At 39.9% G+C, this 27,880-nt stretch overlaps 1 protein-coding gene across 4 annotated transcripts in view; it reads left to right on the forward strand.

The window, feature by feature from the left end:
- The window catches only part of BCL11B (B cell CLL/lymphoma 11B), a 98,271-nt gene extending 71,822 nt beyond the window's left edge, over nucleotides 1-26,449 (forward strand). For all 4 annotated transcript variants that reach the window (XM_026079550.1, XM_026079552.1, XM_026079551.1 and 1 more), the window contains one exon: nucleotides 19,336-26,449. In XM_026079550.1, the coding sequence (XP_025935335.1) occupies nucleotides 19,336-21,347 (2,012 nt within the window). In that variant the 3' untranslated portion in view covers nucleotides 21,348-26,449. The remainder of the gene's footprint in view (nucleotides 1-19,335) is intronic.
- The last annotated feature ends 1,431 nt before the right edge of the window (nucleotides 26,450-27,880 follow it).

Here is a 27,880-nt window from a genome sequence, read left to right on the forward strand (position 1 = left end):
GAGTGTGTGAGTAGCTCCACTGAGCCCCGTGTTTCTAAATGGGATACCCTGAGCACTCAGAATCATTTTTGTGAATCATGCCTCTATATTTAAAAAGTAGGAAATGCCTATTACATAATGCTGCCCAGTCGCTGGCAATACAACGTTGTTGTCACGTATTCTGAAGTGCTTCTCCTCATTCTGCGGCAACACTGAGTTGGGACTTCTCTTAAGGATTTGTGGGCCTCACAGTTAGGAAACATTTTCCTGATAACCGGCCTACACTGTCACTGGCCTAATTACATCCCATTACTTCTTGTTAAATCCCAGTGGAATCCCTGAAACAATTCCTTGGCATCCTCGCTATCTGTCCCCTGTCAGACGCTCCTGGATGCTTATTTGGTTTCTCCCTCCAAACTCTGGCTATATGTCAGCCTGATTTCGGTGTGCTCTATGCGTCTTCTGGGCCCTTCTTGATGTTTTGTATCCCATATCCCTGAATTGTATTTTTTGTAAATCTGGTGTGCCATGATGTCTTGGTTAGAAAATAACCTCTCGATAGAGTTAAGCATCTGCCTGAGATTGATAAAGGCAAGACAGTTCAGACTGAAGGTTGTCAATTAATCCCTCTGTCACTCAGCTCTGCCTGCCTGTTTCAGGGGTCTTAGAGAAGGGAACGCTGCTTGATCCAGAGACAGTGACATTGAGTTGTGGAAAATACCCTTACTTCTGAATTTGCTTGCTTCAGTCAGCCTTAGTTATGTACATGGGCCAAATTCAGTCCTCAGTTACACCATTCTTGAGTGTTCTTGAAATCAGAATCTGATCCATAGCAAGACTTTAAATAGAAAACTGTTTTTACACAGAATAATGACCCAATACTGTGTATATTTCTGTGCACCTTGCTAATTGGAGGGTGTTGTCAAACTGGAGGTAATTCAGAGAAGAACAGCAAAAGTGATTAAAACGCTGGAGGGATCATTTCATAGGGAATGATGAAAAGAACTAAAAATATATGAGCAAATAAGTATGGAGAAGGTACCTGGGAATATGATTCAAGCATTTCAGGAACATGGGGTGATTCAGTAGCATGAGCACCCTCACTCTACACCCCCAATTCCGCATTTCAAGAAAGTTTGGAGTTAGGCTAGGAAGTGTGTGGAGTCAATGGGACTTCAGTATCTGCTCGATGCTGAGTACAATACTTATGCATTTCTAAAATGAGAGCTACGGCCATGAATCATAGGTAAACTGAGCTAAGTGTGAAATGAGCATTAGAAAAAACTTCCAGACCGTGAGTAATTTTCAGGTTGTGGAGTATTCTTAAAAGGTACTGGTGGAAAAATGTCGAGCTTCAGCATTATTTCTGCAAAGTTCTCATAAGCCCATCTCCCAGTATTTGATGAATAAATCTCCTTGGCTGGAGACATTTAAACCTAGATGAGGAACAGAACAAAAAGTTATGCAGTAGATCAAAAATGAGGAGACAAAACAACTGAAAGGAAAAGTGGTTTGGGAAAGAGCTTCCATTTCTGATGGCTGTGCCCAATCCTGAAGTTTTCCAGGAGCTTCTACTTAGAAGATAGTCTCCTAGGGAATCAGTAAGGATTTGGCTGAAGTAAGAATTGGGTAAAAGCAGAGTTGGATTTTGTTGCCCATCTCATTCGGGTAGTATTCTGCGATGGTCTGCTGCCATGACTCACTCAGGTTGCACTTAGCAGGGCAAGTGTTCCCATTGAATGCATGTGAGTCAGGCAGTAGACTTAAAGCAAATGGAAGTAGTTTTTCACACACACGTAATTAAAGGGTGGAACTCATTGCTGCAGGACATTGCAGAGGCTAAAAGTAACATGGGTACAGGAAAGGATTAGGCAAATTCAGGGAGATAGGTCTGTGTATGGTTAAAAAAATGCTAATCTGGTCTGGATCAAAGAAAGGCTTTGAAAGTCCCTAAAACACTGACTACTAGAAGCTGGGAGGTCTAGATAGTGAAGGCTGAAAGAGGCTAGCTTCTGCTAGCAGCCATAGTTGAAAACAGGGTCCTGGATTGAATGGGCCTGACCCACTGTTTTTATGCTCTCATGAGCAAGAGTGGCAGGATCTGGCTCATGTGAGTCTCTCTGATTTCACTCTGTCCTTGCAGAGAGCTTGAGGATTCAGTCTAAAGTACCATCCTATCTCTTACAGGCTTCGCATGTGGAAGTGAAGGCAACGTTTAGGTCTGGCCTGAATGCCATCTTATACGGGTTTAACTAAAGGGGGTTTTCATATTGATAATCCAGAATACTTCTGGGTATAGATTTGAACTGATGATCACTTCAGTTTAGCTGACCTGTTTTAGCATACCTGTATAAATTTACAGTGAGAAATTTCCTGATATAGCCAGTTTTAAGCTGAGAGAAATAGAGGCTACACTGGAGTTTGTACTGGTTAAAGTGAGTCCTTTTGATTAAACTGGTGCCAAATTCTGTGTGGACAAATCCTCATATTGTAAAAAACCCACAGATCCTCCCTTTCCTCTGACAATCATATCAGGCTGGTGAGTCCTATGGACCCAATCTAATAGAAATGGAATTTTTACCATGCAAATCTTATTACCTAAAGTGCCAATGAAACTAATGGGATTTTGGGTAGTAAAAAATACTCTGTATGTGATACATAGTTTGGAATATAAATTCATTGGGGGGGGGGGATTTAAGAAAAAGGAGCTGTTACTGCATGTGTTCCTTTGTGTCTTTGGAGGGCCTGTTTTTCCGAATGCCCCTCACCTCCCCCTGGCTTCGGTGGGACCACAGTGGTACTTAGTGTTTTCCTGCAAACACAGAGCTCCTTGCAGAATTTGGTTTTCAAAACACACCACTAAGTGTCTGTTTGTTTTAGAATTCATTTGGGGGGGGGGCGGGGAACAGAAATAAAAAATATCCCAAGTGTTCCACTCCAAGGACAAACATCTAGAGGAACTCATATTTTTCCAAAGGGAACCATTTTTGCCGTGGAGGTTGGCTGAATGCATCAAGAATACGGGGCACATTTGAATGTATTTTGACAATCCTTGGATAGAAAAAAGGCTGAATCTATTTAGATACCCTTTTGGTTTACCATATATATACATATTATATATATATATGTGTGTGTGTGTGTGTGTGTGTGTGTGTGTGTGTGTATATATGTGGCCTTAGGCTGCCAACCTGTGTGGCAGCTCTCAGGCTGAGGACAGTGTCAGCAGATACAAAGTTAATAACTGGATAAAAGTTAATAACTGAAACACTGCAAACACTGCAACCTTTTAAACTGTCTCCTATAGTTCCTCTGTGTTGAGATAACACAGCGCAAGTTGCAGAGGGTTTAACCCCCCCCCTTGTCATTGCTCGGGTAAAATTCCTGCTGACTTTTCTAGGAGCTTGGTTTGTGGGAAGATGTGTAAGTTTAGGCCCAAAATCTTTTAAAGTAAAATCTTTTTAGTAGCCCAGAATTGTGCCATTTTGATGGTGATGCTGAGTATTTGGAATTGTCACCCTGGAAGCAAAGACTCAATAAATGATACCTTTATTTTTTTTGTGCTTATTTTAATGAAACACGCAGAAAAGGCACTTTAGAGAAGTGGAGGAAAGAGAAGGAGGTCAGATAAAAACAACTGCAGTCTGATGTTCGTTTTTGTGCCGTTGATAGTTATTATTCCCAAAGAAAATAATGTCCTTTTTTATTTGCTTTTAACATTTCGCCCTTGGCATCTGTTCCATCCATTGTGGACTAACCTAGACTCTGTTCTCTGACAATGGGTTAAAGCGAGCACTTACTGAAAAGCATTCTCTGCTTAATTACTTTTCCTTCTTCTGGAAGCTATTTTTTTTTTTATAGTCACATGTTAATTGTATATTAGTAGGCCTTTCTGATTAGTTGAAAACATAATGAAACCTTTGTAAACAACAAGGAGAAAGAGAGGTGCGAAGTAGGGGCTGTACCGGCGGGGGGGAGCTCGTGGAATTTGGAAAGGCAGAAATAATGCTCGTGGAAATGTCTTTTTTTGAATGACAACTTCCCTCGCCCAAATTAATCAACTTACTTAACGAGAAATGAGATGCATGGAGATGCAAATTGCGGTCGATCTGCAAAAGCAGGGTGGCAAACGCAGCAAGTTGGATTGGCTTGGAGGGGGGCTGAGCTGCAGCTGTCCACTAACAAGTCAGTGCTATTTGCAGAGGGCACGGAGCTGAATAACGGTTTTGTTACTGGCTTTTTCTCTCTCAGCTGTAGGTAGAAATGCTGTGTTTGTTTCCAGTGACTATTTCGGCGAGATAGATGTCCTTCTCTTTTATGTCATCTGCCCGTTTGACTCCAACAGTTGAGTTCTGTGTTTCTGATGCCGCTGTCTTCCCCTGACGGGGTGGAAAATTGGATGCCCAGGGACCACAGGATCAGGTGCTGGGTCTTGAACACGCAGGTGACACCAAGAATTATCAAGTTATCTGCACTTTCAGAAGGAGGGGGGGAAAAAAAAGCAAAAAAGAAAATAAATTGTACTTAGGACCCAATTCAGTGACATTCAGAGCCTCCTCAGTGCAGATTAGATTCAGTGAATCAGCTGAACCAGGCCCTCTTCTCCGAGTTGTTTTTTTTTTTTCTCTTTTCCTGGAAAGCTGCTCCTTAAACACAATTCACATTGGTTGTTTTTAAAAGGACCATCCTGCATTTGCAGCTCTCAATTTTGAACGGGCAGAGCCTCCCCCCTCCAGCCCTCCGCCCCCACCCCCTTCTGTTGCTGCTTTAAAGTGCTGTGCTTATAGGGATTTTGCAGCTCTCTGTGTGTTATTAGAAAACGTGTGGCTGGGACAGTTAAAATGGGAGTGCTACTGTATGCAAGAGCAATGTTCACTGTAAGCAATCCAAGGAAATCCTGCCAAGGCAGTATATGAACAGCAGCCAAACAAAACACAGGCGCCTTTCCAGTGAAAACCAGCACACTTCTGCAAATAGAGGAAAAATTGACTTTCTGATTTGGAGTGTTTCTACAACTAAGAAGAATTACTACAGTGATTGTTCTAAAAATATTTTTAGGCAGCACATTCTCAAAGGGGTTGGGATGCTTAGCATTGTTTAATTATGCTTCTCTTAGGTGATCAATCTGGATTGTGTAGAAATAAAATATGAAGTTTTTAGGTTCTTCTTCTAATCCACATTGGCATTATTTTCTGCAGTGTAATAGTGGCATAAAACAACACCTATTTAAGGAGCAAAAATTGTATTTTTATCTTTGCAGTTAAGGAAGTACGATTGTATATTCATCTTTTGCAACTTCGTAGTCATGGATTGCATTTTAACTATTTAATCTAGAGCAACCCCCAAGATCCCTACTTCTGTAACTGATGTTTTCTTTTGTTGTCTGAAGTATTTTACACTTTATTCTCCCCCACCCCTCTTAATATTTAGATTTTTAATGTTTCTGCTCATTTTGACTCTTTGTTCACCCAGTCTGGGATTTTCCTTTACAGGACTTGGAGTCCTGTAGGAACTCTTTAGTGCAAGATGTGTCTGCAGACACATTCTGGCACTCAAAAAATTTCCATAATGATGGAAATTGACTGGGATTCCACAAATTTGTTTATTGCCAAGAATAAATATGTTATTAAAAAAATGTTCTGCTAGTTTCAGCTACAATGTTTGCAAAGAAGTCTTAGTAACAGAGCTTAAGAATGCAGTCAGTTTATCTAAACTGAGCAAAAGAAAAAGATCTACAGAGTATTATTATTCTTTTTTCCTTCCTAAAAACAACATAATATCAACATAAGAAAAAGCAACAGAATTGTCAAGGATTAATTTCAATTTATGCATTTCTCCTATTTCAATTGCTGTAGTTCATTTAACTAAAGATGCAAAAGATACTTTAGTAGGTATGTCTCTGTTCATTCCTCTAATATATTTACAACTGACTTCTTTAGGCTTATAGCTGCTATGAGCTCAGTTCTGTTCTTTTAACTGCATCACCACAAACCAGGTTTGTTGAAGACAGTGTCTGGAGACTAACAAATCCCAATATGGAATAAGACCCTCATCGAGAGTCCATTGAAGTGAGTGGAAAGATTCACATTGACTTTGGGCTTTGTGTTAGGATATTAAACATTCATTTTCCATTACACTTTTGAATTTAACTATTCATATTCAGGATGAGATATTCTATACTCAACAAACCTTAAAACTGCCCTAATTTACTAAATTAACTTGTGCCATATTTCCCAGACAGGCAAGACTTCCAATAAGGTGAAACTGTAGTATCAGATTCCCCCAAGATCAAGCCCTATATTTGAAGAACTACTTGCAATGGTTGAGGAAGGAGAATCCATCTATACCTCTCAGCCCCCTTTCTCATTTGGGCATATTGCTATATTCATAACCATATTTACAGAGCAAATCACTTTATATATATATACATATATATATATATGCATATGTGTGTGTGTGTACATACATACATACATACATACATATATATAAAATAAAGCTTGAAAGGGTAAGCATTTCTGCCTTGAATGTGAGAGATATCATCTGCTGTGTTCAAATTAGGACACGGAATTTGTGGCATATGCCATGTCAAGGCACAGCAGCAGAGTTCTGTTTCTTTAAATGTTGACGCATAACAGTGAAACCAGGTGAGGTCTGGCCCCAGGTGCTGGCTTCTGCATGCATTACTGAACAATTTTTAAAGGATGCAGACTGGGTGCTTGAAGGAGAAAAAAATAGGTCTTTTTCTAAATAGTTTTTTTTTACGAAATATGGTGTAGGTTTAATGCAATGATTAGAAAACCGATTGATTTAAGCTTCATGCATTCCTCTAACAGCATCTCAGTATAATCCAGTCCTGACCTGTCTCCCCTAATGTGCAGTACTAGTTGTCATGGAGCCCCAGTTATGCCAAACTGGAGGAAGATTTTTCTGAGACCATGAAACTCATTTCACTTGTGACCTTGCACAAAAGCTGAATTAAGAGTCTCTCACAGAATTACTCTCAAAGGTAAAAAGCCTGGATGCTGAAGAGAGGTGCTCCAAGGATTGCTTCTGCTTTCCTTGTCTGCACCTCTAGAACCTACATGGCTTTGAAAAAAAAAATAGCTCCTTAGTGTAGGTTTTTCCTTCATTCTTTTCAATGTAAATCCAGTTTTGAATCATGTTGCCTTTAAGTCCATAGGTTCAAGTTCTGTGGTCACCAGAGATGTTGCATCAAGGTAAATTTGCAGAGAGTTTGGTGAGTGGCTTATGCTGAAAGGGTGCGGCTTGTAAATCTAATTCGAGGTGTAGTCTGTTACAGGCAAAAATTATTGATACACAAGGAAGGTTTTATTCAGAGACATCTGTAGGTTGGCAGCTGTGCCAGCCATGTCTGTTCTAAGTAACGGAAGCCATGCAGCCGGCAATGTTAGCGTTTTGGGGATGAGTGTTGAGAATATTGGTCAAATTGCACTATGACAATGCTTTTATTATTTTTATTATTGCTGTTTTGCAACTGAATTTGAGATGAGTGTCTGTATATGTCTGCGTGTGCAAGCGGGTAAGGTGCAGAGGGAGGGCTGTTATTTTTATTTTTTTAAATCACACCTCCTTAGCATTTTGTATATATCAGCATTCTAGCAGAGCGATTTGCTAATTGCACTGGAAGACCCACTTTAAATTCAGGAATACTGAAACTTTGAAACTGTAACATTTTGACTGGCGAGAATGACCAGTCTTCTTTTCTGTTTCGCAGTGAGCTAGTTGAAGGAAGCTGGCATTGTCGCAGAGTGAAAGCTCTGCAGAAGTGCCGCAGGTTTTTCATATGGAAATGTGAAATAATGGGGTGATTAAATAGAGCTGTATATTAAAGTACATCTGACATTAGAATTAGCATAATGTGCTCTAGCCCTAGGCTGAGTACTTTATTTGCCATCTGCGTCGGACCAAAATCCCCTGGGGAAGCGCTAAAATATTCTGAATAAACTCAGCCCGAGTTCTTATTGAGAGTAAAATACCATTTGTGGCACGTCGTATTGATTCGTCTTAATTGCGGTGCAGAAAAGAACATTCAGTTGCTGATGACTTTTGTACTCTGTGACAAGTCGGCTGGAGTTATTCTAACACTGCAGTTGGTTAACCTGAACAGACTGTCGTGCTCAGAGAAGGAGAAAACCTTATCTTCAGCAGCATAAACTACAGTATCATCTCCCGGCTTTACTCCTTTCTATCTGGATGCGGTATCCTTTTTTTTCTCCCTGAACACTGCAGGCAGCTAACTGGAGGAGAAATGGGGCTTCATTGAATCACTTCAAGGAGATGCACGTTCTTACCTAGTTATTCTCCACAGTCCCCCTCCCCACATCTTTAAAATATCCAGAAACATCTGACCAGCTTTCATCTAAGGGAGTGAAAATCAGTGGAACTTGTCCTTGAGGATCCATCTCCGGAACCATTAGTTCAAGAGATTTATTATGTATATTTTGTAAAAAGCTGTGGCTTCTCCTGTGCATAAGCCCACAGTCTTAGCCTGTTGTAATGGTTTGATTTTTGTCAACTCTCCACTCAAATAGGTTGCTGAATACCTTTGAAAAAGTGCTTATAACATGCATAAAAGATAAATATTTCATCTGAAGGAAAATACTTTGATGCTCCATGCAATTCTGTAACATTCATAACGTCCAGTTTTTACCCTATAATTGCCTATCATTATACACAATTTACATATTCAAACATTCTCTACAAACCTTAGTCTAGCATGTTTTTATTACAAATTCAGATCAAGGGAATAACCTTTAACTTCAGAGACAAATGAGACAAATTTACAAGTGCATGTCTGCTGTTTTCTTGTGTTTTATAAATCCCTGCAGACCTGAACACTTTTGCTATAACGCCACTCAGAACAATATACATATATTACTACTTGTTTGTGGTGCTTCAGTAATGAGTCCCCTTTGTATTAGATAACCTATATAATTCAGCATCTAGGCCCTCCATAACGTCAATTATCTCTTCATAGCTAAATGTACATTCCATTAAAACAAGATTTATAGCCTTTATAATACTTCTTAGGATTGAACGTGGAGATTTTGTGGATTTAAAGAAGCAGAGATGGGAGTTAGCATTTGTTAAAGAAGTAATGAATTAAAACAAAAATGCTATTTCATTTACTAACTATGAATAGGCACCTAATGCCCTTAAGAAATAGTTGTAGTAAAACAGACAGAAGTACTCCTGGGGAAAAAATCAGGAAAATTTGTTTTCACCCTTTGGCTTTTTTATTGTTTCCTAATTTACTCTTTATTTTTCCATTATATGACATGGACAATTTCCTTTTTGTATCCTCCTTTAAGTTCCTATTCAGATTACTCAGAATTCTGACTTGTAAGATGAGAAAATGGCACCTTAGAAAAGTCTGTGGGGAAAAAAAAATCCCAGCACTTGCCAGTTTTCAAACAAAACTACTTACAGGAAACCAATTTAAGGGGAAGCTGCTGGCATATTTCATATGTTGTGGAAAAGACTGACATTATTTCAAATGCATTTGAATACCTTATGCAAAGAAAAGGCCTAAAAGTGTCCTTGAGCAGTACAAGGGTTTTTCATGAATGCTCTAAATGGGGTACTATATATAAAACCAACAGCCATGGATATTCCTATGGCCTTTTCATCTTACTAATGGGTACAATTCCCCCCCCCCCCCCAATTAATTTCCCTGTTTTCACTGATAGTTTTCACTATTTCGTACAGTGGGTTTGTAAAGCATCCTTACAATCTGCTAACTGATGTTGTAGCTTCACAGGAACTAACTAAAAGACACAAAGCTGTTTGGATGCTAAAGATGGAGTCAATTGAAACTGTTGTATCACAAAGGGCTAATTTAAAAGTTAACTCATTCACTATTGATCTTTTAATATTGATTTTTCTGTTCACTCCTTACTTTTCACACTTCTCCCTTTCTCTGTTTTATAAATTGCCTTTGTATTTTAGAGTTTAACACCAATTAGAAGAAGGTGTTCAGAGATGACAAACATGTTTTTATCTTCCATCTTAATACTGCTTCTGGGTCAAAATCCCTAGATTGTTAGTTCTGATTTTTGCTATGCATTTTTTTTCCTTTTCTGCACTTCTTATACTTCTGTAGGCTGAACATTAACTTCCAGTAAGCCACAAGCTCTTTTTAGGAATGAAAAATTTGACATCCAGAAGGAGGTTGCTCCAAATGACTATTGACATTTTATACTTAAAAATATAATATTACCATTTTGTGATGCACTGTAAATTAAACCGAACTGTGCATTCAGCTCATTTATGTGAATCTGGCAGTACAATTCTAAGGTATGATTAAGTCTTACAGAAAATGGGACTATTGAACAGAAGCTGCATCTTCAGCCAAAGTTCGTCTGTGTCCATTAAGAAGCATCTATTTGCATTATGCATGGCTGTAGTGTGCCTGCAGCCATCTCCTTTTTTGTAAGTGTAAATGCCACAGACAACATATAAAATGCTTTTGGGGAAAATTTACCGAAAAAATCACAGCTTGTTATATTCATATAAACCTAGTTAAGATCCTTATTTTTTGTACCCTGTTATAACTTAATCTGTAAGAACTCAAAGTCTGCACTGGTGGTCAGTGGAGATACTTCAGATTCATTACAGGGTAATTCAAATCAGAGTTTGGCTAAGAGTATGATTGTAAGGTTGATATCTCTAATTCTTTCAAGGCTTCATGCTCTTTGTTCTTAGAATTAAGAGAGGGGTGACTATAGATACACAGCATGACAGTCTGGCTGCTCAACTATGTGATTGGCAATTAATCTTTTTGGTTTTCAAATAATATGATAAAATAGTTTATTAAACAAAAAGATAATATTCGTTATTACAGGAATGATAGACAATTTGCTGTCATGCCTAAATATGATCAACATAGCCCTGACCACTGAAATCAATGGAAAGCACAATTGTGTTAGTAAACAAAATAGGATCCCAAAAGTAGGGCAGATTTTAATCCATCAAGGACAGATTTTGGCAGTTGGCTTTAGCACAGATAGAATTTGGCCCTCTATTAAAAATATTAGTGTATTTTAATATGGGCACCAACCAGTGCTATTGTAGATTTTTTTCAACAAGTAGAAAATGCTCTCAAGAATATTCTCGTTGCTAATTAAAATCAATGCTGGGAATGAGAGGGTCTTGTGAGGTTTGTAGGTTCTCTTGGCATAAAGCTTTTTGCATAATCTCTGTAGAGAACTAGCAGTCTCAGTAATAGAAACAGGATGGAGAAAGCTGTAAAACATGCAGGCAATGTGTGACAGACGACTCTTGAATGAAGTTGTGATTTTTGTTCTTTTTGAAGATTGCACTGGGGCAGAGAGGCTATTCAAGGGACAAGGTAGAAGAAGAGAATAGGGCCACGTATGGTCTGAAACAGAGGGTTTAGTGTGCTTCCCATTTACTTCTCCTTTCTTCAGACACCACCGTTATTTTTGCATCCACCTCTTAAAATCTTTTCATCTTTGTTTCCCCCTCATGCCTATGTTCTAGCACTAAACCTTCAACTCCTCTCCTTGACTGAGGATGCCCTTCAGGTTGGCTGAGCTTCACAAGAGAGAGTGGCTTTTTATCTGGGTGGAGAATTGGAGGCCCTTAGGTTGTGAGACTGCAGGCATCTTGCTAAGTCATGAAACACCAACTTTTTTTGCCAGTTGATGCTTACTTTATGAATTGTAGGTGATAGTCCCCATCATCCTCAGCAGGAAATGCTGCGAGACTCTCTAGAGCCGTTTCTTCAGATGAGGCAGCACAGGGATGGATGCACTGTGTTAGTTCTGCAGAAGGTTAGAGGAGTTCAGCTGGTTTTACTTCTTCAACTCGTGTTGCCGTCATCATAAAATTAAAATGAAGAGAAGTATAAAGAGAAATAGTGCCATTGCATTTGGTGTTTAAGGCTGGCGATGACTGTTGGACTGGCAGTGATGATCCCGACTCAGGCTTGGACCCTACTTCACACTTATGTCTCTCTTTTATTAGGACTGTCAGTCCCTCTGTAAGTGGAGATAGCAGCACTTTAAACATCCCAGGGAATGGAGTGAGGGTAAAGCATCTGATATTGTGAGTGTTTAGTTATGGTAGCATTCAGTGATAAAAATATGTAAATAAATGTTCTTGCCTATTTTGCATAGTTCGATGGCTTACGAAATGTCTTCCAGCAGAAATGTAACGGTTTCATTTTCGACCTGTGTTACAGATATTTTTGTATAACAGATCAAGCTGGTATATAGTTCACACTGCAGGCACCTGGAAAGTATTTGGCTCTTGCATAGGTGACCTGTCAAACCCCATATAACCATACATTTTCTTTGCTATGAAACACTAAATCTTTTCAGTATTTAATGCCCTTCTCTTTAATGTCGGCTGGTCTTATAAGGAGACTTGTTAAACTAGTGTTCTCAATTATGGCATTTTAATTTAATAATAATTCAATTAAAGGAGTGCTTTTTATGGAGCATCTACACTACCTTTATTGGTATTATTAGAGTAACCATCATAATAAGAAGGAGTAATTATTTAAATGCTCATTAAAAATCAAGTGGTGGAGAAGAGAGTAATGTTGGTGGAAAGATGTAGGAACCTGATACATGTCTGTTCCTGAGTGCTACAATAAAAGGTGTCCTTTCCTTAAAGCTTGCAAGTTTCTACTTTTCCTGAACTTCTAAAGGTGCAGTAAAGCAGCATTAAAATTCCTTAACGTTTTTATTGCTGCTGTTGTAACTTTGTAAAGGGAACCAGAAACATTAGCTAGGAAGTATTGCTAGAGGTAAAGAATGGCAGTAGTTATGTGGACCTGACTTGGTATCCACTGCAGCCCTGGCAGGGGTTATGGGCAGGTGATTAAAAAGGGGGGAGTTCATTCTCTGTTACAGCTAATGGAATTATTCAGGCATGCTGAGGGAAGAATTCGTAAGGTACAGGATGTCACTATAGCCCAGCAGAAAATAATGAATTCTCAACAGTTCTTATCTCACATTGATTATTGTTTGATAGTATCCAGAATAACTCAGAATATTTGGAGGGAAGTTTATCTTTAGGGCAAAGGCGCTCAGCATTCAGGATATATAGAAAGCCTCGTACCAACTGGACAAGGAAGATCTGTGCATCACTGAATAATACAAGTCAGACTGCAGAGGACAGACAGATAAGTCAGGGAATTCAGGCAGTCTGGTGCAGTGGGATGAACGTCCACGGTCTCATGCTAATCTTGTTCTGGGCTGGCCAAACCTACCTGTCTTTGTTCAATGCCCTCCATAAGGGCAGAATTTGGCAGGCAGAATCTGAATTTAGCTTTGTTTTGTACCATTCATGCAACAGAAAAAAGCTCATTATTGCTTTGACATTTTGAACGGAACATAATTTGTCATGCAGTAATGGAAGGAACACATTTTAATATTTCTGGAAAAGACCATCTTTTGTCATTATATGCAGAAAAGGCAAGAGTGTTCAATAAATTCATAGTTTATAATTACCTGCTTAGGGAGAAGAGGTTTTTAATCTACCAGATAAAAACATAGCAAGATCTAATGGCTGGCAGTTGAACTCAGCAATTTGAACTGGAAATAAGACAGTTTTTTAATGCTAAGACTAGTCAACCATTGCCACAGATTACCAAGATAATGTTGGACTCCCTCTCACTTGGAGTTTCAAAATCAAGTTGGAGGAAGGGGGCTTTAAAAGACATGGGCTGGTTCAAGTGCAAATCTTTGGACCAGATGTATGGCCTGTAAGGTACAGATTAGATTTTTTCCTATGTTCTTCATGTCCATGTAGGTAGGACAAAATATTATGGTCTTAAGTTGTGTCAAGAAAAATCTAGATTAGGCATTTGGACAGACTTCATGATAGTAAAGAAGAACAGCAGTGACGTGAACTTTGGGAAGGGGTTGTAGAATCTCCATTAATTAGGGTGTCCTTTGAAGCAGGATAATTGAGCGTCTTTCATAGGTATGAACAGATACATAGATACGGACCTGCCTTGGGTCAGGAATTGGACAAGAGAAACCCTTGAGGTTTATCCTAGTCCTCTCCTTCTTTAATTTCATGTTTTTTTCTAGCCTTAAAATCATGGATTTCTAGATATAAACCTGTATCTCAATAGGATCCAGCCCTACAAATCTGTCTCAGGTCTGAACTCCTGTGGCTGTACTTGTTTGGATTTAGTGCAACACTGAAGCCACCATCCTGGAAGCCATCCTGGAAGCCATCTCTAAGGATGTGGAGGAAAAGAAGGTGATCAGGAGTAGTCAGCATGGCTTCACCAAGGGGAAATCATGCCTAACCAATCTGATAGCCTTCTATGATGGAATGACTGGCTGGGGAGATGAGGGGAGAGCAGCGGATGTTGTCTACCTAGACTTCAGCAAGGCTTTTGACACTGTCTCCCATAGCATCCTCATAGACAAGCTCAGGAAGTGTGGGTTAGATGAGTGGACAGTGAGGTGGATTGAGAACTGGCTGAATGGCAGAGCTCAGAGAGTTGTGATCAGCGGCACAGAGTCTAGTTGGAGGCCTGTAGCTAGCGGTGTCCCCCAGGGGTCAGTACTGGGTCCAGTCTTGTTCAACTTCTTCATCAATGACCTGGATGAAGGGACAGAGCGCACCCTCAGCAAGTTTGCTGACGATACAAAACTGGGAGGAGTGGCTGATACGCCAGAGGGCTGTGCTGCCATTCAGAGAGACCTGGACAGGCTGGAGAGGTGGGTGGAGAGGAACCTCATGAAGTTCAACAAAGGGAAGTGCAGGGTCCTGCACCTGGGGAGGAACAACCCCATGCAGCAGTACAGGTTGGGGGTTGGCCTGCTGGAAAGCAGCTCTGCCGAGAAGGACCTGGGAGTGCTGGTGGACACCAAGTTAAGCATGAGGCAGCAATGTGCCCTTGTGGCCAAGAAGGCCAATGGTATCGTGGGGTGCATCAGGAAGAGTGTTGCCAGCAGGTCGAGGGAGGTGATCCTCCCCCTCTACTCTGTCCTGGTGAGGCCCCATCTGGAGTACTGCGTCCAGTTCTGGGCTCCCCAGTACAAGAGGGATGTGGCACTACTGGAGCGAGTCCAGCGAAGGGCTACAAAGATGATTAGGGGACTGGAGCATCTCTCTTATGAGGAAAGGCTGAGAGAGCTGGGCCTGTTTAGCTTGGAGAAGAGAAGGCTGAGAGGAGATCTTATCAATGTGTACAAGTATCTGAAGGGAGGGTGTCGAGAGGATGGGACCAGACTCTTTTCAGTGGTGCCGAGCGACAGGACGCGAGGCAATGGGCACAAACTGAAACACAGACAGTTCCATCTGAACATGAGGAAAAACTTTTTCACTGTGAGGGTGACAGAGCACTGGAACAGGTTGCCCCGAGAGGTGGTGGAGTCTCCTTCTCTGGAGATATTCAAAACGCGCCTGGATGCAATCCTGTACAATGTGCTCTAGGTGACCCTGCTTGAGCAGGGGGGTTGAACTAGATGATCTCCAGAGGTCCCTTCCAACCTCAGCGATTCTGTGATTCTGTGATCCATTGCTCAGAGCTTATGGCCTGGGTGTCTCATCTCAGTACATGCATAGATACCTACCAACCAATGTAAAGATGAAAAGATAGACTTGAGCCATCAGTCCCTAAAATAATACCTATTTACAGACTGTAGGGTTGAATCCACGTACAATTCATTGAACAGTATTAATGAAGTCTTGGCTTGTGCTTAACTCTAAGCACATGAGTAATTTCATCACTATCCAACAAAGCACTTCAGCGTATGCTTAAGTTTCATTGATGTTGATTACTCACATGCTCAAAGTCAAGCACATACTAAAGTGATAAAGACTGCATATGGCAAAGCCTATATAGCTAGTTGTCATAAAGTGGGTATTTAGACAGACTTCAGTGCAGGTGGCGAGGGATTAAGATAGCTATATATCAAAAGTAGCCTTATAACAAAGAGTTTTATAGTGTAGGTGCACTGCATTATTAAATATAAGGATCATTCCTGAGCAATACATGGCTGTTTCTGGGCATGTTTAAAATATTTAGCAAGTTTTTGAATATAAAACTGTTCGGAGTGGATCTTCAAAGACTTTTTGACATTGTTCTGTTCTTAAAAGTGAGGGTCTACACTGCTCAGGGCAACTTCTAGGCAAGATAACCATCAAGTGATAATATGCAAATGAACATTTTATTTTATTTTATTTTATTTTTTAAAAGGGGAGTCTGGGGAGAGTCTTTGAGGGTTGTGAAAGTTAAAAAAAATATATATATACACACAGGCACACACACCCAACATTCAGGAAGCAGTCAGAGCATGGTAGTCAGGTAGCCTACAGTCAATTTTGCCGTCACGTAGGGGTCTCCTCAAGAGGAGCGTTTAGGGGCATAAAAGCTGAACAAAACAAAAAGGAAGACACGACTGTTGTATGACTGATAGCTTGTCAGTCTTATATCAGTAATAGCACTAATTTCCTCTGTTTGAAAGAAAACTGAAAAGGAGGGGGTTTACTTTCCTCACTTGAATTTCACAGAGGTGAAGTTTTGGAGAACAAAACAAAACAAAACATCTCAGTTCCATATAACATGTAGTAGCAAGCATCCAGCCAGCTGCCATTTTGAGGGTAATTTTTTTAATCAGCCATTTCAGTTTTAGATTGGCCTTGATCCTCAGCCTGTTCAGGAATTCTTCTTTTTGCATATGTGCCTTTTCTGAAGTAAACGTGTTGCTGTTGTTGTTGTTGTCTAATACACAGCTGTTTTCTTCCTTCTGTCAGCTCTTGAACTAAGTAAGGAGAATACATGCACACACACACACTCACATACTCTATTTTTTAAATTAAAAAAACCACAAAAACAAAAAAATGCATGCTATGACTTTAAAAATGAAAGAATCAAACAGCTGTGGGTAATAAATCGATTAATTAGAGTGGATAAAATGAAGGTGAAGGGTGCAGAGCACTCTTTAATTTGAAGATATATGACCTTGTAAGATGCTGCACTTCATTTGCTATTAGATCACACTTCAGAAGGGGCTTTATTAAAATCTATTCTAGGGTGAACTGAGGTAAAACATATTGTTAAAAAAAGCTTTTGACAGAGTATGTTATATACTTTAGTCTGCTTCAGTGATTTTTGTCACTTTTTATACTACACATGTTGCTGTGCAAGAAAAGTTAAAGGTCTAGACATTTTCATCATATTTCTGTAAGAAACAGAAATTTAAATATTTGAAGTAATAACACGAGCATTTACTGTTGCTTTGGCTGCAGAGCTGACATAAAACTCCCTAACTGCCTCAGTGCTGAGGAGATTTTAAGGGATAATGTATCAGTTCCTTTCAGTGTTTGTATGTGGCTTTCATTAATGTCAATAGTAGTTATGGTCACTTTTTTCCCAAGCAGAATGCAGTTCCCAAACATGCTTTTTTTCCCAGTAACAGTTGTTAGCAATTAATCAAAGCAAGGGAGTACATTACTCCTCGGTAGTGCCCCGCACAACCCCGTGTTACGGGCCGGGGCATGGAGGCCCCGTCAGTCAAACGGGAACGCGCGCGGTGTTGTGTACAGCTTTTGCTGGCGGCGGGGGGCCGGATTCAGTGAAATCGGGGTCTGAAGCTGCTGTCCACAGCAACAGCCCAGCTAAATCAGGAGGAGCGTAAGAAAGCTGCTCCCCGTTTATCACATATGTTTGTAAGTAAGCCTCATTCTGCTAGGTGCTCTCTGCTTTTATAGATGTTCTTTGGGTGATAAGATTAGACAGACTGACAGGCTGATAGGTAGGTAGATAATCTTTATCCTCCTTGTCTAAGGTTTTGTAGAAGCAGCCGTTCCTGCAACAGCCAGAAGAGGGGAATTCATCAGTTGGCAGCAATCCTTCTTCTCATGCTGTGTCTTAATTTAACAATTCTTTTGGTTGCCGTGAGTCTTAAAAAAGGCAGTTTTGATATTATAGTTTTATTCACCTTATAAACGCTTTTGCTTTCAAGCTTAAGCAACAGGCTTCTGTGAATCACAATACCCCCATCTGGAAGTGGACTGTGCAGTTTGACCGCAGGTGTGAACGCCTCCGGAGAGGCTGGGAGCAGGGGCTCGGCTCAGGCCATTGCACGCTTACAGGTCAGGCAGGAAGCGCGGCTCAGGTTTTGAACTTCCAGGAAGTTTAGTGCCTTTGGGTGCAGTGGGACCATCACTAGCCAAAATACACACTTTTGTAAGCAAACAAACAAACAAGCAATTAATTTTAGATTTTTGAAAATGGGGAGGAAAAACTCCTGTTTTTCAGGAGTCCTCCTCCTCATTTAAAAAAACAAATCCTGGACTGTGATTTTCAAATTGACACATACTTATGGATTTATCAGAGTTGGAGCCTTGCAGAGGAATTGAAAAGGAAAAAAAAAATGCTTTGTGAAGATAGCACATAGTTTATATTGTGCCCAGGACTGGAATTTTCTTGCTAGCAGAATTATGACTGTAGTGCAGACTTGTCCACACCTGTCTTTTATGTAAAGCTGAATCAAGGTTAAAGGAATGCTTTCCACCTCTATGCAGTTGTTCAGAGAGGCTAGAAAGGCAAACAGAACAATGTTTTTGGCTCTGGTGAGCATTTCTGCGTTGAAGGGCAGGCTCAGGCTCAGAAATTCTTGGGACCCAGTTCAAGCACGGCCCGACATTTGTTACTGTTAATTGCAACTGTGCTGTCGGCTTTGATTACCGGATGTTTCATTTGAGTGGCTTCTTGGTGTTTTGGCAAAAAGCATCTCAAAGTGGTTTATGCAAGGGTACGTTTTCCAAGCTCCTGTTGACTTTAATAGGACTTGTGCAGATAAATACCTACATAGTACTTTAAAAATGGAAGGGCCAGTATGACTGGAGCATGTATAAATTAAATACAGCAAGATCTCAGGGGACTGCTGCATAAAGTATATAAAAATATAAAATGAAAGAGTGAAAATGATACTGAAGCTCCTTCCAGGTGCCCCATAAAACCTACAACATCATGTTTTGTTTGATTTTCATATGTAGTCATAAATCCCTTGAAACAAATTCCTTTCTGTGAATAAACATGTGAAAGGATTTGGATCCTCATGCGTCATAAAGGAAGGTTTTATATGCAAGTTAGAGAATATAAATGTATATAGCACCAGTGCGTATGTGTGATATTTGTCATACATGTTAAATGAATAAGCACAGTGAGTAAATGTGCTGTTCAACAATTTATATCAGTCAATACATTGCAATTAAATCCTTCTTTCAGAAATGCTAAGGAGGAAATGTGTTAGCAAAATAAAGTGCATGCCAACTGTATTGAAATGTTCTCCACTGTATTATTTTTTAAGTGTTCTTTCTGTTTTTCTTTTATAGGTAAAGATGAGCCTTCAAGCTATATTTGCACAACATGCAAGCAGCCTTTTAATAGCGCTTGGTTCTTGCTTCAGCATGCCCAGAACACACATGGATTCCGCATCTACCTGGAAACAAGCCCTTCAAACAGTTCCCTTACTCCACGCATCACCATCCCTCCTCCTCTGGGACCAGAGACTGTTGCACAGTCCCCGCTGATGAATTTCCTTGGAGACAACAACCCTTTCAATCTCTTACGGATGACAGGACCCATCTTGCGTGAACACCCTGGCTTTGGTGAGGGTCGGCTCCCAAACACACCTCCACTTTTCAGCCCTCCGCCTCGTCATCATCTGGATCCACATCGCCTTAGTGCCGAAGAAATGGGGTTAGTTGCCCAGCATCCCAGTGCCTTTGACAGAGTTATGCGTTTAAACCCCATGGCAATTGAGTCCCCAGCGATGGATTTCTCCAGAAGGCTTCGAGAATTGGCAGGAAACAGTTCCACCCCTCCTCCAGTCTCGCCCAGTCGCACCAACCCTATGCATCGCCTGTTGAATCCTTTCCAGCCAAGTCCTAAATCACCTTTTTTGAGCACCCCGCCACTGCCACCAATGCCCCCCAGCAGCACTACGCCTCCCCAGCCTCAGGCCAAGAGTAAGTCCTGTGAATTCTGTGGGAAAACATTCAAGTTCCAGAGTAATCTTATTGTGCACCGACGCAGTCACACAGGAGAAAAGCCCTACAAATGTCAACTCTGTGACCATGCTTGCTCCCAGGCCAGCAAGCTAAAGCGTCATATGAAAACACATATGCATAAAGCTGGCTCCATGACAGGCAGGTCAGATGATGGACTGTCCACCACTAGTTCCCCTGAGCCAGGCACAAGCGAGCTTACTGGAGAGGGACTAAAATCCAGTGAGACAGATTTCAGGAATGAGAGCGATCCTTCCTTGGGCCATGACAATGAAGAAGAAGAAGAAGAGGAAGAGGAGGAAGAGGAGCTTGAAAACGAGAGTAGGCCAGAGTCAAGTTTCAGTATGGACTCAGAGCTGAGTCGCAACCGAGAAAATGGTTCCAAATCATTACCAGACGAAAAATCCCTTGTCCTGGGAAAAGTTATAGAGAATGTAAGTCTAGGTGCCATCCAGCAATATAATGACATGCTAGCTGAAAAACAGAAAAGGAGTAGCTTCATGAAAAGGTCTTCTGACCAGCGAGACTTGTGTCCTCGAGATCTCTGTCAGAGAGATACAGGTGATGAAGACTCAGTGGTAGGAGAGCTGGACCGCACTGAGGAAGGGACAGTCAATGGAAGAAACTTTGGCCCAGGCGAACCCTTCCCAAACTTGTTCCCTCGCAAGCCGACACCTATCACAAGCCCCAGTTTAAACAATTCTTCTAAAAGAATAAAGGTAGAGAAAGATTTGGACTTGCCACCAGCAACAATAATACCTTCCGAAAATGTTTACTCCCAGTGGCTGGTAGGGTATGCAGCATCAAGGCACTTCATGAAGGATCCGTTTCTAGGATTCACAGACTCCCGACAATCCCCCTTTGCAACTTCTTCCGAGCACTCTTCGGAGAACGGGAGCCTGCGTTTCTCCACCCCACCAGGGGACATGCTAGACGGGGGGCTCTCAGGGCGCAGCGGCACGGCGAGTGGAGGCAGCACTCCCCACATCAGTGGTCCTGGCCCCGGGCGACCCAGTTCTAAGGAAGGGCGGAGGAGTGATACATGTGAGTACTGTGGCAAGGTCTTTAAGAACTGCAGCAATTTAACGGTGCACCGTCGGAGCCACACTGGAGAGCGGCCTTACAAATGCGAGCTCTGCAACTATGCATGTGCCCAGAGCAGTAAGCTGACGCGTCATATGAAAACGCATGGCCAGATAGGGAAGGAGGTCTACCGCTGCGACATTTGCCAGATGCCCTTCAGTGTTTACAGCACCCTGGAGAAACACATGAAAAAGTGGCATGGAGAACATTTGCTGACAAATGACGTCAAAATTGAGCAGGCAGAAAGAAGCTAAGGCCCCCCACTAGGTTAAATTTCAGGGGTCTAGGTAACATTTTATTTGTACAGTTTAACTATTGCCAACTGAGAAAAGATGACCTAACTTGCCTCCGTAAACATAACTTAGCATAACTATGGTAGGTGCCAGACTTTGGCACTTAAATATAACCTGTGTCTACAAAGTTCTATTAAACCCGAGGGTTGATTAAGGCAGTAAAAATTGTGGAGCCTTTTAACTGTGCAATAATTTCTGTATTTATTGGGTTTTTGTAATTTTTTGGCATGTGCAGGTACTTTTTTTTATTCTTTCTGTTTAAATTTCTTTTAAATTTTTGTTGGGTATCCCTTTTTAATTTTACCCAGTCGTAGCCTGAGATTACTTGCATTGTAGGGGAGAAACATATCTTTTTAAATTATAATTTTTGGGCCGCTGCTTTGTTGAAATTTAAGCTAAGCGTGTGTAATTTCTTGTGAAGAAGCCAGCATTTTAACAGAGATCTTTCTTCTTTTCCTTTTTTTCCTTTCCTCTTTTTAAATAACCTTGAAGATTAGGGAAATCAAAATTGTACAGCGGATAACAATCTTTAAAATTAGCACTTTCTTTTGGAATTGGATCTAATATGTAGCACTGACAATGTTGCTAATGATAGAGGCCTTTTCTAGATAGATTTCATCATTAAAGTTATGTCAACTAAAAAGACATGAGTGCAGGTATTTTCAGAAGGCAGCTACATTCAGAAAAACATAACATTCTTAATTGTGCATTATTATCAGATAGTTTCTTCTTGTTGTTAACGCTTTGGCAATGTAATGGTGCCATTCTGTCACTTGTTGGGGTATCTTTCCCTCCCTCTTCCCACTGACAATAAAAGTACATCTGAGGTATTGCAATATTCTCTTCAAACCTTGGAGGAACCAAATGCCATCTTTTTCTCTTTTTGAACTGCACAAACACAAATCTAACTGAGTTCAGGACATCTGTACATGCCTCTTCCTTAGCCCAAATTTGCTGTAGTTAAAATAATTACAACAGGATGACAAATTCTCAATAAAAAAAACTCAAATTTTAGGAATTTGGTTTATGAATAGAAGTATTAGAACTATCTTATATGATGTACAATGATGTTATTGTAAGGAAGGGAAAAAATAAATTTGACTTGAATTACCTGTATTGGCAAGATTCTGTTCCTGCTGAAGTCTGAATTGACTGAATTAGGAACAGAATTGAATTATGTTAGGTGAAAAGCATTACAACATAAAAAAAGTAAAGAAAAGAAAAATGCACCTGCTCTACTTTCAAATTTTAAATTTTGTAAAGCCTATTAAGACTAATATTAACAAACAGTGGACAATTATGGTTAGACATTTTAATTATGTTGACCCGCACTTTAAAGCTTTTGTTTGTGGTTAAGAGAAAAATGGCTTCTCAACAAGAAATTACATCATATTCTTCTACTTGGCCCAAAGGTGGGTTAAACTGTAAGGGAACAGCTGAGATTAAGTGTCAGTGTTGCTAAGCATGGCATTCACAATACTGGCACTATAAAGAAAAATAAATAAAAATAATTTATTGGACAGTTTTTCTACTGCCATTCAATTTGACGTGAGTGCCTTGAAAACTGATCTTCCTATTTGAGTCTCTTGAGACAAATGCAAAACGTTTTTGTGAAATGAAAAGACTTTTAAAAAAAAAAGTAAAACAAGAAAAGTACATTCTTTAGAAAAAAAGAGCCACATTTACTTAAAAAAAATTACTGTTTGAAGATAGTGGACATGAAAATGCCATAAGACCCAATCAAATGAAGATGTATACCCAGCACAACTTCGGACATCCATTAGCTGAATTATTCTCAGCCTTTTTTTTTTTTTCAGGACAACGCTGCTTAGGAAATGGAATGGAAATGATTTACTGCTGAATTAAAACTCAAATGACACAAATTACAAGTTGTTATCATTGAATGAGAAAAACAATTCAGGAACAACAGCTAATTTTTTTTAAAAGTTAAATTTAGTGCACTCTGTCTTAAAATACGTTTACAGTATTGAATACATACAAGGGTAAAAAAAAATTGTGTGTATGTGTGTTTGAGCAATCTTTTTTTTTTTCAAAGTTTGCTTAATAGGTTATTAAAAAAATGCCATAATGGCCATGTGTATATTGTTTTCTTTTGGTGACGGGGTTTTAGTATATATTATATATATTAAAATTTCTTGATTACTGTAAAAGTGGACCAGTATTTGTAATAATGGAGAATGCCTGGGCATTTTACAAAACCAGAAAGAAAAAAAAAAAAACTTTTCTTTTTTCCTTGAAAATGTTGCAGTAAAATTTAAATGGTGGGTCTATAAATTTGTTCTTGTCACTGTAACTGTAAAGTCTTGAGTTTTAGTAAATTTTTTTCTGCCTTGGGTGTTGAATTTTTATTTCAAAAAATGTATAGAAACTTGTATTTGGGGATTAAAAGGTGATTGCTACACCATGTAGAAAAAGTATGTAGAAAAAAGTGCTTAATATTGTTATTGCTTTGCAGAAAAAAAAAATCACGTTTCTGACCTGTACCTATTTTTCTCTTTTTTTCTTCCCCTTTCCCCTCCCCTTCCCCTTCTGGAATGGATATTGATATTGGTTGATTCATATGATGTAGGCACTTGCTGTATTTTTACTGAAGCTTGTAATTTTTTAACTGTACGCTTGTCCTTTTAAAGGGATTTAATGTACCTTTTTGTTAGTGAATTTGGAAATAAAAATAAAAACAAACAAACAGGCTGCCATAATATATTTTTTTAATTTGGCAGGATAAAATATTGCAAAAATAAAAAAAAATTTGTATGTGAAGTCCTTATTGTACAGGAAAAAAGGAGGTTGTTAGACGACCTTTGAGTAAAAGAAACAAAACAAAATAATTAAGTGCTTTTTTATTTTTATTTTTGTTGTTGTTGTTCACAAATAATTTTAGTTGTATATATATATATTTTTTGTCAGAAATGGCCTACAAAAAAGTGCTGTTCCCACAGGGCTCTAAATAACTTCAAAGTTGCCTGGACCCCTTGCATCAAGGTTTTACCAGGTATGGTTGAACCAGGCTGGATGGTTATTGCCTATTCGTGTTAGATGAAATTCGGTTTCCGTAAAGGTGTCTGAGGTGACTTCCCACAGCTTCCCCGCAGGTTCGAGAGGGGGAGAGGAGATTTTTTTCCCCCTTGCAAACGAGAAGATGTCAAACACATCTTACCTCTCACTGCCGCCTCCCACTCAGTGTCCCCCACCCCCTGCCACCGCCCGCTGGAAGAAAGTCATTGTAGTCTTTAGAAAGCAAGAGCTGTTGCACCTGCTCTGACACCGGTGAAATGCTCTGCTGTTGGTACAGTTGTAACCGGCTTGAAGTAAAATTGGTCCAGGCACAAGCCCTCCTCTTCCCTGTCAGAACAGGACCTATTCCATGTACAGGTCTTGCCAGTCCATGTTATTATCTGCTTTGCTGCTGTTCACTCCTAATTGTACATTCCATAGATTTCTGAATGTTTGGGACTGGGATGAAATTCTGTGCCTTTTGCTTTCTCTCTTCTTTGCTGTTCTCTCTCTCTCTCTCTCTCTCTCTCTCCCTTTTGGGTCAAGGGGAAGACAGGTGACGGAAGAGGCGCTGATCCTCTAGCGAAGGGGAGAAGGAGAAAATGCGCAGCCCTGTTTCGGGAAATGACGGTAAAACATACAAACAAAAAAATTACTGTGCCAAATTCTTCCTCTGCCTTCATCGGTGCAAAACTGCTGGAGCATTTGGAGAGGTATGGGTGTGACAACAAGGACAATTTGGTCCAGCTGCCTAACAGATAGATATGTCTTCCTGGCTTGAACATTGTGCCCTAAAGACTTCTGGACATATTTTGGATCTCAATTAAACTGATATAAATCAGGAATTATTCATCACTCTTAGGCCTGGATTGCTCCAGCATAGCCAAGGGTGGAATGTGAGCCCTTAAAGGCACATTTTCACTTTTGGGGGAAAATTTTGATCTCTGATGTTTGCATAAATCCAGAGTAATGTCACAGAATTCAGCAGAATCCCTTAGCTGTATGCCAGTGTAATGAAGATCAGAAGTTACCCACAGGTTTTCAGTCCACAGTTGATTGATTTAAGAAAGAACTCACCTTCATTTTAGTGTAAATTGCTTAGGAGCGCCAGTCTCCCTGTTTTGTTTTGTTTTTTTAATTATCCGGGATAGCTAACACCAGCAGTTGCCTAATTTTGTGACTTAAATCACTGAAGCTAACAGTAAGTCACCCCAAAAGCACAAGGTTTGTGTTTCTGCAGACTGTAGTGATAATGAAATAGCCCTCCTTTCTTCTTGCTTAGGAGAACCATAGTCTACTAGGCTGTAAGCACAATATAACAGACGTACAATAGCTAGAATGCTGCCATAGTTCTCTTCACAATTTAGATAGTTTATTATTATTATTAAGGTGGAATTTATTACTTCCATTGTGTCTAGTCCTGCTGCCTTTGAAGTCCAGAGCAAAACTCCAGTTGACTCCCATGGCAACAGGACAGGCCTGATTACCTGTTCTGGAAAGAAAAATACTGATTTTAAGGAAAGAGTCAAAAAGACAGCATTTCATCCCAGTCCTATGTAAAAGACAGTCCAAGGTTTTGTTTATCACAGGCAAACTCATTTTTATGGTGCTCTTTGTATTTTAGAACTGCAAAGCAAAGTAACGTTGATTTAAGTTGTTTGCATTTGTACCGGCAAGGCAAAATATTTTTATTACCTTTTTCTATTACTTATTGTATGAGCTTTTGTTGTTTACTTGGAGGTTTTGTCTTTTACTACAAGTTTGGAACTATTTATTATTGCTTGGTATTTGTGCTCTGTTTAAAAAACGAGAGCACTTTTTTTTTTATTATGGATAAAATGTTGAGATGGCTGGAGGTCATTTCAATATGGCTTAGTGAAATATTTATTGTTCCTTTTATTCTCTGTACAAGATTTTTGGCCTCTTTTTTTTCCCTTATTGTCACAATGTTGAGTTCAGCATGTGTCTACCATTTCATTTGTACGCTCGTTCAAAACAACGTTTGTTCCAGTTTCAAGTTATAAAAATAAATTGGACATTTGACTTGATCTCCAAATCTTGTCTTTCCTGTTTATTTGAAATTGAGGGGTGGGAAGAGGAAAAAAGGAATGGAACAGAGTGAGAAGTTGAAGCTTCATTATGGATGTTGGTGTTCATGCAATAGTCTCTGTTAGATCTCTTGGGAGTCGATTGGGAGATCATTCTTGTTCAGGGAGGACATGTGAGCACTTGCATAATGCTAAGCAGGGGCTCAAATCCTGCTTAAGTCCCTTAGTGTAAAGCAGTTTCCTGAGTTGGGGTCTTGAGAGCAACAGGTAGATTAATACTTTAATCAATCAAATTTTCCATATAAAATTATGTTAAATTTGAGGCACTTAGAACACAGTTTTCTGAAGACATCAAGAACTTTGCTCTCCAATTTCCATTCCCATAAAGTTAACTGCATGCTTAACATGAAGTGTGCTAACAGTTGCATGCATCTAAGTTTGCTAATGTGTTTTCCATCTTTGATGCCAATGTAAATACAGAGAAACACCAATTTAACCAGGCGCTGAATTTGGGCTATAGAGTGTGTGAGACTGTGAGATGCACCAAAATGTAACTTCAGCTACATGTCTTCTCCTCCTAGGCTAGGGACAAAGGCATGCACATTTAAAGGAAGAACTGTGCTTAATTTGCAGTTTGAGGATAAAAGCTGACAGTTACAGGCAGTCAGCTGTCCTGATACTCTCTATCAAGCCAATCTTAAATGAGAGAATTGTATTCAAACCATTATTAAAAGGCTCAGGAAAGATTTGGAGTGTTGGAGACCAGAATCTGATTTCTTGGAGGCCCTGGTCCAACAAACCATGTAACTGGCTTGTGATTCAAAGCAGGTGGGTAACTGAAATTCATTTCAAAGGAACTGCTCCTGGACTTTAAAGTATTTGGCTTGACTCAGAAGTCAGGAGGGGAGGTTAAGTGGTTTGTGCTACAGAAGAGCACCCACAGATGGTCCCTTCCTGATCTCAGGCTCTCTGAATCTACAATCTAAATTTAGGTTTGTGTGTAAATGCTTTGTTGGATCAAGGCTTTAGTATAATATAAAAGTTACAGTCTTTGAAAAGTTGCACTTGTGAAAAACCAGTGAAAATGAAATCAGAATCCAATTCTGACCAATTAAATTGGTTTGTGGTTCATACTGTAATTCCCCAAATGCCACATTCATTTTGAACGTGTTCTGCAGTGTTCTGTAAAGGGGGTTACATTGTACTTCTAAATTATGTACGGTTTGCATTTGAATAGGGTGTTTTTAACACCCCACAGACATGACTTAGTCTACTGGAGCTTTACACTATTATGACATTTTGTCAGCTTTGATGGAGTTACAGGCCTTGCAGATATTGCCAGGGTGTTTTAAGATGTGACTGTTCCTGCTGTGCATTTTGGCCTGTGGCTGGACAGGTTTGGCAGTGCAAGGGGACTTTCGGTCCATCCAC

This window comes from Apteryx rowi, unplaced genomic scaffold (assembly GCF_003343035.1).
Source record: "Apteryx rowi isolate R43461 unplaced genomic scaffold, aptRow1 scaffold_5, whole genome shotgun sequence".
NCBI lineage: Eukaryota > Metazoa > Chordata > Aves > Apterygiformes > Apterygidae > Apteryx > Apteryx rowi.